Source organism: Anomaloglossus baeobatrachus, chromosome 8 (genome assembly GCF_048569485.1).
Source record: "Anomaloglossus baeobatrachus isolate aAnoBae1 chromosome 8, aAnoBae1.hap1, whole genome shotgun sequence".
NCBI lineage: Eukaryota > Metazoa > Chordata > Amphibia > Anura > Aromobatidae > Anomaloglossus > Anomaloglossus baeobatrachus.
This window is the reverse complement of record NC_134360.1, coordinates 253,502,919-253,517,305: the sequence shown is the minus strand read 5'-3', so window position 1 is coordinate 253,517,305 and position 14,387 is coordinate 253,502,919. Positions and strand designations below refer to the sequence as shown.

Genomic DNA, 14,387 nt, shown 5'->3' with positions numbered 1-14,387 from the left:
CTGCTCCCATCGAGGGTTGTTGTTCATGTATAGAGATGAGCGGACCCGTGGAAATTCGGTCCGGCGGGTTCAGCCAGACGTTTTTAATGTTAGTTTTTGGACCCGGCCTTGACCTGACCCCAATGGAAGTCACTGATTGGGCAGTTCAGGTCTCCGGACACATGCAGCCCGCCATAAACAGATCACTTCCAGGGGAGGGAGAGCAGGGTTTGTTTTACAATTTTTTTTGTTTGTTTGCTGCACACTACATCTGATCACGCTGTTGTTACCCCCAGTGTGAGCCATTCAAAGACTGCAAGCGACTCGCACTGGGCTGAGCACCGATTGTACCCGAGCACCAAGCGTACCTGAGCACAGCGCACATGAGTGGTGTTCATACGTAAAGGCCCGAATTGTCTTTTTGGTAAAGTCTGTGTTCGCACATCCCTACTCATGTACATTGCACTTGTAGCGCCGGTGTCCCTGTTGAGACGCCACCTTACTCCCCTCCCCAGCTAGGTTCCGCTCTCTACCGCTACCGCGCGGCCTCCCATGTGCTCTGCTGCCTCCTCCCTCTCCCGGACTTTTGTACATGCCGCGCAGGGTTATTAGGAGGGCACCTAAGACGCTCGCACACCTACCCTCCTCTTAAAGGGCCAAAGTGCCATTTCCTGCAAGTGCTATTTAAGGCACCCTCCCATTTGGGGAGGTGCCTGAGCAACGTTCCCAGTTAGTCAGTGTCCTGTCTGTCTAGCTAAGGTCCCGTTACCCCTATGTCAGTCACATGTACCTGAGTCTGCCTTCTCTTATCTATCTGTCCCTGCCATGCCCCCATTCCTGTCCAGCCCACCTGTATTGGAGTCCATCTGCTGCCTCTGCTGCCACAGTCCCTGTCACTGCCCTGGGAGTGGTACCTGGCATCTTCCTTGTGGTTGGCGCTTAGTTAACGCCCTCCCACGAAAGGATAAGCCTGGGACCCCCTGTGGCCTAGTGGGTCCACCAACCCCACTCGCTGCCCCTACACTGGCCACGAGTGTTACAGCATCTAAATGCATCTTAATTGATATACTTATTTGTATGTGAGGGGGTATAGATTCAATAGAATCAGTAATTTTATTCATTTAAACTTCTCTTTTTTTGGGGGGGGGCGCTTTGGAGTCTCGTGGGCGGTTCTCCTAAGGCATTGATCATTATTTATGGTCTTAAAGTTAGGATTGTCAAACTTCTGTCCTTAGAAGTCAAGGGGGCGGTCCTACTCTGTGACTGGCAGCATTTCTCCTATGTGTCTGCATAGAAAACAAAAGGTCAATGTCTGAGTTAGGACCGCCCACTGGACTCCTAAGCTTAGCTTAGGCATAGATTAACTGATAATTAGCTAAATTACCTCTCTACTTCTCGAGTCTTTTTGCATGGCATATTATTATGTAAAGACACTGATTCAGCAGGGGAATACTGGGAGAAAGGCTTTACATTAAAATGTATCTCATTATCTCTCACAATTCTGTTTTCCAGATCACCCAACTGGATCCCAGCAGGACTCTCATGGATCTTAAGCTATATCCTCAGGAAACACTTTTCCTGGAAGCCAAGGAATAACTTTCCCTTCGCGCGGACTGTGAAAGCAGTGGAGGAGGTTCTGCTGTATTGGATAAAGAAAATCACTCTGTCACCTCCCACCCCCGGAGTGCTGCGCACATGCATCATAGCAGCGGGAGCCTGCAGCCCCCCAATTCTGGGGCCGGAGATCACCACCAATACAAATGTTAAATATTACAGATACCCATCATCCAGCTTCTCATGTAACAATGCACTGTTCTCACAACAAATTACTTTAGTTTTCTTAAAGGGGAAATTCAGGCAACAAAATAACAGAAAAAAAAACAGATTTTTTTTTTTTTTTCAGATGTCATAAATACATGTGAGAAGATCACATTGAAGTCTTTGATCCTCTGATTTCCAAAGTGAAAAGGCTCTAGAGAGTTAAGATTTTCCAAATTATTTTACCTGTGTAAAACTTTTCTTAAAGGGAACCCATCACTTTAAAAATTCAGTCCAATCTGGAGGTAACCTATATCAGAGTAAAAACAAAAAACTGAGCAGATTGATTATACATATTTGTGAGTAAAAAGATTCGTCAGGACTAGTAACATTTGCTACTTTAGAGTAGTCCAGTGGGTGAGGCTAAACAGGAATTCTATTCAGTAGAACTAGCAATCTCTGCTCTTTCTGAGTAGTCCAGTGGGTGGGGCTAAACAGGAATTCTATTCAGTAGAACTAGCAATCTCTGCTCTTTCTGAGTAGTCCAGTGGGCGGGGCTAAGCAGAAATTTTATTCAGTAGAACTAGTAACTTCTGCTATTTTTGAGTAGTCCAGTGGGTGGAGTTAAACAGGAATTCTATTTGCTTATGCAAGAAAGATTATCAAATATCTGGACATAGAAGTCAAGGGGGTGGTCCTACTCAGTGACTGATGCGTTTCCTGTATAAAAAAAAGGTCATTACCTAAGTAGGACCGCCCACTGGACTCGTAAGAATGAGCAAAAGAATAATTGGAACAATTGCTAGTTCTACAGAACTTTTCCGAGCTCATTTTGCTCTCACCATGGTACCTGCTGAATGGACTGATATTAGTTTCCCTTTTCTGAGCTTTTGTTTGAGTTGCTTCCGCTTTTCATTATCTCTGCAGTGTCGGAGGGGTGCGAGCTTCCTAAAGAACGCTTTCATTCTGGACATCGCCGGTGTCGTGAGATCACCGGCTTCATATGGATTTCTCATTTGTCAGAAGATCTTTTTTTTCTAAAGGATTTCCCCATTAAATATCTCCTAATTCTAGAAAAGAAATAAAATGACCGCCACAGTAATGCCGAGTATCTGCGCCCCGCTATCTGCTGTATCCATACAGGGAAGACTTTGCAAGTCTTTACCCATTTATTCAGAATGGGATTTGTGCACATAATTAATCCTAAAAAAAACTGCCGTTCACTGCCTTTCTGTTTGCATCAGATTTCAGTGAGTGGAGGGAATATCGGGGTCTTCACTCACTTAACTTTACATACTAAATAGTTAATCCATAAAGGAAAAAAGCGACTGACTCAAATTGACTAAACAATTGCGCTGTATACGTACCTGAAAAATGACCTACTAGTCCTCCGATGGTGGCCATTTGACAGACCGTCTGTAGAGCATTCTAATATATATATATATATATATATATATATATATATATATATATATATATATATACAGGGCACTTCTGGACTCCTGTCTTCTGCATCCACAGGGGTGCCATCAGTCGGCCCTTCATCAGTCCTGAATTTGTAACCTATATAAATGTATTTAGTGGCGAACCCTCCTTAAAGTCTGCAGGTTGCAGTTAATCAGTGGCAGCCACATCGGTGAATTCGTGGCACCCACAGTTCTTGCTATTCTCAGCAGTAAGTAGAGCGATGAACTTCTAATCCACCGAATATGTGTCCAACTTGAAATCTCCTCCGTATTTTTGGCTATTCTGAAGACTCTGCTTTCCCATTTTTTTCCGTTTGTGCCTGTATTTTAGCGTTAGATTAGGAAGGGAAAATAGGGTTTTATCTGAGAAGACAGTGGAGCCTGCTCACCTGGAGGGGTTGTGTTAGACACAACCACTACTGAGGCTCATGATGACAGCTGCCATAGCCCCCCCACATCGTGAAGTGTAGAAATTTGAGATGAAGGGTTAAAAGTCGCGCTGCTGTCCGCAAAGGAAAATGTTGGCGCTTGAAAGAGTGATTTTATTTGACGCGTTTCGGCGTTGAAAACTCCTTCATCAGGATGGTCCCGATTATTCATCATGATTATCCTGATGAAGTGTTCAACTCCGAAACACATTGAATAAAATCACTCTTTCAAGCACCAACATTTTCCTTTGTGGACAGCAGCATGACTTTTAACCCTTCATCTCCAATTTCTGTATTTTACAGTTGTATGCTTTAGGGACCCTAACTTGTTAAGATGAGATCTAAATTTTCTTCCCAGAAATCCAGAGCTAGTCCCATCAATGAAAGATGACATCCCATACACATGCAGTCAGTGTCAGCGTCCGCACCCGGGCAAGTGGCGGGGCCCTGGACTGCTGGGTGGCCCACGCGTAGTCGGCAAGGAGCTAGCAGCGTACCGCCAGTGGTGGCAGTCCACGTGACCACTATGGGGCCCGAGAGTCAGGGGGCCCTGCGCCGCGGATCCCGGTACAATTGAAAGCAATGATGAGAGGGGAGCCGAGCGCTGCCCTGTCATGTGAAATGTTCCATCTCCTGATGGAATTTTTTTCTCTTGACTTTTTGGTAAGAAATATATTTAGGTCCCCACTTTTCATAACCTAAACACTGTTTAGTGTAAAATAACTGAAGTTTATGGATTCCTCCAGATCATTATTAAAGGGATAGTATCAAGGGGATAAAGTGTCACCTATAGGCGGTGTTTGGTACTGCAGCGGTTGCGTCTGGTATTGCAGCACGGTCCTGTTCCCGGTGAAATAAAGACCATTTTCCCAATCCCATAAACCCCTATTCGTTAAATATGCAGAAAAATAAACTACGTCAGAGATTACGGATACTCGGCATCACTGTATTGGGATTTTTATTGCCTCATTCTAGATTTTCTCAATTACTCATCCAGCGTCTTAGTACTTTTTTAATCTCATTTTTCCGGATCCTGGACCTTGTCTGAATTTTCTACCTTTTTAATTCTTCAGAAGAGCTAAAATTAAAAAATTAAAAAAAAATGCTTTGTCTAATCTAAGATGACGTGAGATGAGCAAAACGTTCCATAAAGATTTTACAGTATTACATTGAACTGATGTGAGGGATTATTTGAAGAATATACTTTGGTCAAGATGCCAGTTATTTATTTCTGATTTAAGCTTTTGGTTGCAATCGGTCATTTATATAATTTTTTCCGTTTTTTGTTTTGTTCTATTTTTTATTTTCCCCTAAATTTAGGCAGAAGAGGTAGGGTGCATTATTTGCAGTGTGTGCCTCGTTACATATATGCATGATGTGAATATTTAACGCTGAATAAATTACAGACCAATACAAGATACTTGAAATCCTCCAAATAATTCAGAACTTTTCCTCCTCTGATCCAAAATGCTGCAGAATCTACGACTTGCTCAACGTAGACTAAGCGAGCCGTGTAAACGGCCGGATAAAAGTCTGGGGGCTCTAGAGGTTAATTTGCTCAGCTTCAGTTTAATAGGGATCCTTCCAACCTATTTCAACATAAAGGTTGGGAAAACCGTTTTTGGTACTGAATTCTTTATCTAAAGCCAGAATTTGACCCAAAAAGGACAAAAAAAAGTGTAGAAAGAGAACGTGAACCTACTCATGGCTTTGACATCAAAAACTTCATTTATGACCTAAGCCTAAAACAGGGGAAAAACCAACGTGAAAATGTAAGTGGTAGATTGTTTCTATTTGTTACCTTTGGAAATGAGGGAAGGATTTTTTTTTTGTTTGTTTTAAAGATGGTATTATTTCCAAACGCCAGGATTTTCCTATATAAACTAAAACTAGTGCTATGCTGGCACTATCATACTGATTCTAAACTTACCTTTAGTTCTGAGATCAGATGTATACTTTCTGAAATACAGGCAAGTAAAGTTTGTGAAATGCACTGTTATTTGATTGACAGCAGCTACAGAATATCTAATAGGTGGGTCGGGTTTTGTTAATTATTCCCACCCCTGTCTGTTGCCTTTCTTTCCTCCCCTTGTCTTTCCTCCTTCCTTCCTTCCCCTGTAATAACGGGGTGGAAGGACAGGCAGGCAGAAAGGGGCGCGGGTATGACTAGCAAAACCCAACCCACCTATTAGATATTCTGTAGCTGCTGTCAATCAAATAACAGTGCATTTCACAAACTTTACTTCCCTATATTTCAGAAACTATACATCCGATCTCATAACTAAAGATATGTATAGAATCGGCATGATAGCCCCAGTATAACACTTGCGTAAGTTTATATATGGAAATCCTGGTGGTTGGTGCACTTTAATCCAGTTGCAGGGATCATTGATAGTAAAGGCCTTAAACTAAGCAACATGTCCATAGGCTATTGTACACTGTATGGTCCACTCGTTTTTCCATAATCGAGCTCCAGATTAAAGGAGTTTGCTGAAAATTAGTGTGCAGATAGTGTGGACGAAAGAGTCTTAGAATTGGAGGTTTGGTTGTATACAAAGGCACATACAGACCTTAATTTTCCATGAAGCTCACAGGTACAATGAGACATATGCTTTGTAGTTTGAGGGCTGAATTGCAGCACCTTTAAAGAGGACCAACTACCAAGATTTTCATATATAAACTAAAGCCAGTGCTATACTGCCGCTATCATGCTGATTCTATACATACCTTTAGTTGTGATATCGGATGTATAGTTTCCGAAATACAGGCAAGTAAAGTTTGTGAAATGCACTATTTGATTGATAGGTGCAACGGAATATCTAATAAGTGGGTCGGGTTTTGCTAGTTATTCCCGCCCCTGTCTGCTGCCTGTCCTTTCTTTCTTTCTCCCTCCTCCCCCTGTAATAACAGAGACGGGGGGGAGGGGGAGACGGGCAGAAAAGGGCGGGAATAACTAGCAAAACCTGACCCACTTTTTAGATATTCCGTTGCACCTCACATCAAATAACAGGGCATTTCACAAACTTTACTTGCCTGTATTTCAGAAAGTATACATCCGATCTCAAAACTAAAGGTATGTATAGAATCAGCATGATAGCGGCAGTACATCACTGGCTTTAGTTTATAGATGAAAATCCTGGCGGTTGGTCCTCTTTAATCCAGTTGCAGGGATCATTGATAGTAAAGGCCTTAAACTAAACAACATGTCCATAGGCTATCGTAGGTTGTTTATTTCCGCTCCTTTTCCATGATCGGGCTTCGAATTAAATGGGTTTGCTGAAAGTTAGTATTGGGATACAGAGTGCGGACGATAGAGGCTTAGAATTGAAGGTTTAGTTATTCCCGCCCCTGTCTGCTGCCTGTCCTTCCTCCCCCTGTCTCTGTTATTACTGGGGGAGGAAGGAGCCCCCAGTAATCTCGCAGGAAGTAGTCCATTTTCTTGCAGCGCCACAACTGGATAGATGTAGTATTACACATTGCCTCTGTAAACCAATGAGCCGTCTGTGTAATAAGCACCGGACTTTGCTCTCTTTTCTGTCCATGGCTGTGTATCCTGAACAAATGATGACATTTTATAACCTAGTTTCCTAATTGGTTGTATAAAATTGGGTTTCTGATACTGTTGGACCCCTTTTAAAGGGAAGCTAGCGAGCATTGGTTGTATATTGGAGCCCACCAGCTGTTACATCCTATGTAAGTGGCCCAAAACACAAGAACAAGCAAGTCTACAGTGCAACCGAGCAAGCCACCATTGCCACGGGTCAGCCGGGGACTAGGAATAATCATACATCAGCCCGTAAGGTTTATGAGGAGTGAACCACACGATGCCAATCCAGCTAATGCTCATTTTCTTCCCCACATTTGTCTTCTAGACAGGACCGTAGCGCAGATCTTGGAGGGATCTCGTGTGCTACCGGTACAGGCGTTATTTGCAGTGGCCTTCCTTTATATCAGTCTTTACAGCAAAATGTGAACTGAACAAATTTCGATTGTACCTCTGATGTAAATTTGTCACCCCCTTGAGGTAGCAGAATTTTTTTTATTTTTTTTTCATAGAATTTTTTTTCTTTTTTAGGCTGCTGATTTAATTTACAGACTTCAGATCTTGTATATGTGAGCGCGAAATATGGCAGCCAGTGTGTATAAACTAGACCTTTGTGTACGGGCTCTAGCCAAACAGAAATATGGATACCTTAGGGCGGAAGTACTTGACGTGAAAGGTACAGCCCAATATATAAATATGTGTATTCTATGAGCCCCTTATATTTCACGACATAGGGGGCGAACGTCACCGGCCAAAGCTTTTCAGATCATCTGATTTCTGTTTTACCTTAAAAATAAATCATAGGAGCCTTCACCTCTCTGCTCCCGCACCCCGGATGTGTCTGTCCTTGTTTGTAAATTGTTATTCTGATGTTTTTAAGAATGTTGTACTTGTCGCACCACAAAAAAAATGAAAAATGCAAAATGTGTGGAAAAAAAAATTGTTTCATTTATTGATTGGGGTTTGTGTTATTGGGGTTTCTCCAACAAAAAATGCTGAGAACTTGCCTTCCATAGGTCCCCGGTGAATCTGTACCGGTGCCGGTGCCTTGCATTGTCTACGGCGCTGATGTCATGTGGACGGCCAAATCCAGACCCCAAGAGCAGCGGCGGACACTCACTGGTTCACCCCAGGGCGATGGGTAGAATGCGGTCTGTTTGGGTTTTATAGCAAACTGTCCCCTTTCAGTTAAATTTTGTCCAAGCGCAATCAGTCTCACGTCCATTTTAACACATTCGTGCGCAATGCATTTTTTTTTCCTAGATCATAGTCTTCGATCTGTGAGCTTTAGAGCATGTCCTAATCTCATCCATTATGCGGATCATAGTTGGCCATTAAAGCTCATGGGGAAGTAAAATGGAAGATGTTCTTTATACTTTTGTATTCCAAATAAAAATCGAGAAAATCCAGCATAAATAAAATGAGAGTTTATTACAAAAATTACAAGCCCATTACACACACGTTTATGGCATAATAGGCCCATGGAAACGTCAACGCGTTTCAAGCAAAAAAGCTTATTCATTTTTTTTTATTTGCTAGAAACGCGTTAACTTTTCCATGTTCCTATTATAACGGCTTTTTGTAATGAACATTTTTATTTCATACTGGTGCTGAATTTTCTCGATTTTTATTTAGTCTTCACCTGGCAGCCGGACCAGGATTTCCGAGCACCGCACCCTTCAGTCATTCCTTTCTGATACTACTTTTGTATTCCGTTCCTGTTTCATTAGTTTGGAATTGATCCATTCATGAGTGTTAATGGATGAAAAAAAAAATTCCGACCTTGTACATCGTTCAGTTTTTAAAAATCGTCAGGGAAAGGCAAGAAATTGATAAGGGTGCCCATACTTTTGCACCGGTCAAATTTTGTTTAAATGCGGATTGCACATTTTCTGTTAGTACAATAAACCTCATTTCAATCCAGAAATATTACTCAGTCCATCAGTTATTAGATACATGAAACTGAAATAGCAAAAACCCAAATTGTTATAAAGAAAAAAGGTTAACATTAATAGGGGTGCCCAAACCTTTTCATATGACTGTGTATATATATATAAGTCCATATGAAAAGTGCGAGATCTTAATGCTGTTCTAACTTTCACTTTCGTAGTTGCAGGTTATTGCTACATTTTCTTTTCGGGAGGCACACACCGCTTCCCCGGGAAATCATGGTTGATTGACGTCTGCAGTTGCCAAGTGATCCACAGTATTATTCTGAATCGACCTCTTACCATTCCTCTTATTTATACATGTAGAGAATCATTCTAATATATTATAGGATGCACAAAAAGTAAATTGCGGTGATCATTTTTTGGAGGGTTTCATGTCGATGTTTCAAGCATAGTCTTCATCAAGTCTATGTAATTAACTCTCACTCTACATAGATTAGTTGGGTATAATATTAGAAGGGCCATCACATCAACTAATGGTGGAGAAACTATGGCCTTCTATCATGTACCGTAGGTCACTGGAGTGGTGACATTAAATGGTGGAAAATCACAATCCTCAAAAATACTTTCCTAAATGGTGATTTGTCATGAGAAGACAACCAAGACCCACTGCTGTCATCAAGTGTTTCCCATTGTTTCTTAACGAAATGTAAGAAATTACATCAAGGCTATGATCATATACAGTATATTCACAGTACAGCTTAAGGAGAGTGTTGCTTCTCCTATAGACATGGTGTGTATCCTCGGAGAACATATACCGCAGGTTGGGAACATTGAATGTAGTCTACGGAACACCCAAGACCAATTGTCCATATGAGATGAGTAAATTTGATGACTTAACCAATTGCCATATCATTCACTATTTTAAGGTTAGATATTCTTAAGACCCATGAGTATTTTTCTTTGATACCCGAGTTTTAAAAGGATCAGTACGAGTGTGAGGAAATTGTTTAAGACCCACCACCAAGAAGATTACCAGCAGTTAGACCTTAGAATTAACATTAGCGAAGCAGGACATGCACCTAATCCACCTATACTCCGGCTGCTTGATCAGACACCGAAAAGGATTGCAAGGACAGATGACCTGTGTCCTCCAGACCAGTGCCTTCAAGGAATTGTGTAAGTTGTGTGGTTTAGGCTTCTATTTGTTATTTTAGGAGTGGGGTTTGATCTAATCTCTTCAAAGTATTATTATTTTGTCTGGTTTGGTGACCATGCCCTCTGTAGTCTTCATGAAACCAATCTGCTCCTCTGTATATGTATAGGTCCTGATCCTACTAGGGAAAGGCTGCTCCCTCCAACTCTGTTTATTTAGTTTAATAACCTTCAGAAGATAAAGATTAAGGGGAAGATCTGGAAACAAATGAGAGATTTTTGTGGGTGCGTCATCACTGCATGATGTGAAAGCGTTGCTTGGTAGTGGTGATGCTCTTTAGGAGAAACAATAGGGCCCACTTGGAAGCATGGAGGGGTTTGGAGAACTAAAGCTTGCCATATGCATTAGATGTCTATCTGCTGAAGCTCCCAACTTCTAGTAGACCATCTAATATCTATGAGGACACCCGGATAGCTTTGACAACAGCTTATCTTCCAACAGAAGGATGGGGCAATCGAAATCCAACTCCTTAATCATTTTGTTCTTGGGATGATAATCCACTGCCAGAGATGCCTTACAATTGCCTACTACCCTCTCCATACAGAGAACACATGTAGATTTAGGTATGGTGGGTCGAAGAGAAGTGTTCGGCCACCAGCTATCTAATTCATACATGCAGCGGAGAAGGCGATCACCGAGAGATCTATGGCAATGTAACCAAAGCCAAAGATTGGGTGTGTTCCTATACGTAGGTGAGTACCAACAAATGACTTCTACAACATGTACAAGATATCACAAAAGTGAGTACACCCCTCACATGTTTGTAAATATTTTATATCCTTTCATGGGACAATAGTGAAGATATGACACTGATACAATGTAAAGTAGTCAGTGTGCCACTTGTACGTATAACAGTGGTAACTTGGTGTTAACTCTAAATAACCCAACACATAGCCACTAATGTCTAAACCGTTGGCAACAAAAGTGAGTACACCCCCTAAGTGAAAATGGCCAAATTGTGCCCAAAATGTCCATATTTTGTGTCCACCATTATTTTCAAGCACTGCCTTAACTCTCTTGAGCATATGGAGGTCACTAGAGCTTCACAGGAGCCGCCAAATCCTCTTCCATCCTCCATGACGACATCCCAGAGCTGGTGGATATTAGAGACCTTGTGTTCCTCGATTTTCCATTTGAGGAGGCCCCACAGTTTCTCCATAGGTTTAAGGTCTGTAGACATGCTTGTCCGGTCCAGCACCTTTTACCCTCAATTTCTCTGTGGTGGTCTGGATGTGAGTTTGGGGTCATTATCATATTGGAATATGAAGAGAGGGGATCATGCTCTGCTTCAATCATTAGAACGGATCCTGCATAGATTAATTTGGAAAAAAGTTGTGCAGACCCAACTTTTTATCCATTGCTTAATGACTGATGTCTGACAATGTTTTTTAACATTGGAGTCTATGGAGAACGGATCTGTTAACTGATTGCCATTTAGCCATCCATTTTCCTTGTATCAGCTTTTTTCTTACAGGTTCCATTTCAAATGGAAGATAAATAGCAATCCAGTAAAGGATCCGTTCTCCATAGACTCCCATGTTAAAAAATGGATCCAATCGACATTATTTTATCAATGGATCTCTGCAGGATCCGTTGGCAAAAGGGTGATTACAGAACATGTGAACTCAGCCCTAGGATTCAATGAACTGTAGCTCCCCACAGCCAGCTGCACTCATGCAGCCCCAAACCATCACCATGCCTGACTGTGGGCAGGACACGTTTGTCTTTGTGCTCCTCACCTGGTTGCCGCCACACACGCTTGACACGATCTGAGCTAAATAGGTTTATCTTGGTCTTATCAGACCACTGGACATAATTCCAGTAATCCATGTCCTTAGTCTGCTTGCTTGAGTAAACTGTTTGCGGATTTTTTTGTGCATCTTTAGAAGAGGCTTCCTTCTGGAACGACAACCATGAAGACCAATTTGATGCAGTGTGCGGCATATGATCTGAGCACTGACAGGATGACCCCCACCCCTGTAACGTCTGCAGCAATGCTGGCAGCACTCACTTCTATTTTGAAAAGACTTTAATTGACGCGGACCACGTGCACACAACTTCTTTGGTTGACCATGGTCAGGCCTGTTCTGAGTGGATCCTGTCTTTTTAAACCACTGTATGGTCTTGGCCACTGTGCTGCAGCTCAGTATCAGGGTGTTGGTAATCTTCTTACAGCCTCGGCCATCTTTATGTAGAGCAATTCTTTTTTTCAGATCATCAGAATTATTTGCCATAAGGAGCCTTGTTGAATTTCCAGTGACCAATATGAGAGAGTGTGTGAGGGATAACACCAAATGTAACACACCTGCTCCCCATTCACACCTGAGATTTCATAACACTGAGTCACATGATATCGGGGATTAAAAATGCCTCATTGGGAAAAATTTGGCCTTTTTCACTTAGGGGTGTACTCACTTTTGTTGCCAGCAGTTTAGACATTAATGGCTGTGTGGTGAGTTATTTAGAGGGCACCAAATTTACACAGTTATACAAGCTGCACACTGACACTGTACATTGTATTAAAGTGTCAGATCTGCAGTGTTGTCAAATGAAAACATAAAATATTTACAAAAATGTGAGGGGTGTACTCACTTTTGTAATATACTGCATGTAAGATGCAAAACTAGGGCAGCAAATTGAATTTTTCCTCAGGTGAAGGAAAGCTTAGCTACGACACTGGCTTCTTATAATTTTTCAAATCCGGTAACATCAAAGTGTCCTATCCTCCTACCAAACCCAAAGAAAAGACTAAACCTGGACAAAAGTGAACTGATCCTTCATGGTTCTGGTCTTCTTGCCGTAAGTGTGTCCCCTTTTCTTATCCTATTACCAGTATAGAATTCCAAAATCAGACTACACTTGGTTTGTTTGTAGTCTGTTACCATGGAAACACAACTGCAGAGGAACTGTATTCTCAAAATGTAAGGATATTTTACGACTGTTTACAAAGTTCAGTTATTGGGTTTGGAATAATATAAAAATTGAATGTTCCATTTGTTAATTCAGCTCCAACAATGTATATCATGGGACATATTGTTTTGGGGGGGTTTTTGGAGGTGGGAGGGGGACTTCAAAAAATTTGTAGTGTTCCATTTTTCTATATACTGAAAGCGCCTGCTTAGAGAAACCATTGACTCCCAGTTACCTGTGATGTCCGGTTGCAGATTATAGTGAGCCGGTGTCAGGAGGTCAAGGGTCAAGTAAAAAGGAGGTAATTGGGACGGCTAAGATGCTTAATATCACTTGTGTCCAAGTCGCTGCACAGATCGGGATTTAGCTCCTGCTAGGGTGTCACTCATGAGGTTAAATACCAGATTCACCCCAGTTCTTAAACTAAGATGAGTCCCCTCCAGCCCCTCCTGAAATCTCAGGGTAAAGTATCCTGTGAGGTCACGGAGAGTTTACTTTCTCAGCGTCGTCGCTGTCCTGCAGGTGGAAGACGCGTTGTCACTATGTCGCCAACGCTGGCCGAGCCTTGGAATGTAAATCCTACAATCCTCTTACAGGGAACTTGTGTTTTCTCTGCAGGGTCCAATTCACAGCTAAGAATATGCTTTACAGCTCGGCAGACTTAATCCCTGTCACTTGTGTCATTTCAGAAAAGACACAAGAAAAACTGTTTAACGGCCGGGATTTTATTACTAGTGTCCTGTAGGGGAAATATGGAGGAAACCGTGCAGAGAGATGAATGAGCTGAAAATTCGAGAAATACCTGCAAGAAAAAAGTGCAATATTTATCGAATGTTTGTATCCACAGGACATGTATCAATCATTAAAGATACACCGTGGGCAAAGCTGATACATTCTGTTATTCTTAGAGCAGGGCTTAAAGGTTTACACCCAAGAAAGTCCATTATCCCCTATCCAAAGAGGACTGACCGATTGGACCCCAAGTAATCCTGGAAACGGGGGTCCGGAACCCAGGAACCGAGCTCTGCAGAGTCCATCTCGACTAGTGCGGGGCTTTACATTCTCAACCTTAGTTCTTCCAAGAAGCTTTCAGATATTGATACTTGTGGATAAAGATTAATCCAATATCTACTTAGAGAGGGATTCTATAAAGTAAAGACCCCATTACACGCTACGATTTATCTGACGATATGTCGT

The 14,387-nt window shown here is 42.0% G+C and overlaps 1 protein-coding gene across 1 annotated transcript in view; it reads left to right on the top strand.

Annotated features, from left to right (window-relative positions):
- Positions 1–3,841, top strand: part of FAF1 (Fas associated factor 1) — a 330,141-nt gene extending 326,300 nt beyond the window's left edge. The window contains exon 19 of the mRNA XM_075320555.1: positions 1,492–3,841. Coding sequence (XP_075176670.1) covers positions 1,492–1,575 — 84 coding nt within the window. The 3' untranslated portion in view covers positions 1,576–3,841. The remainder of the gene's footprint in view (positions 1–1,491) is intronic.
- Positions 3,842–14,387: the final 10,546 nt, after the last annotated feature.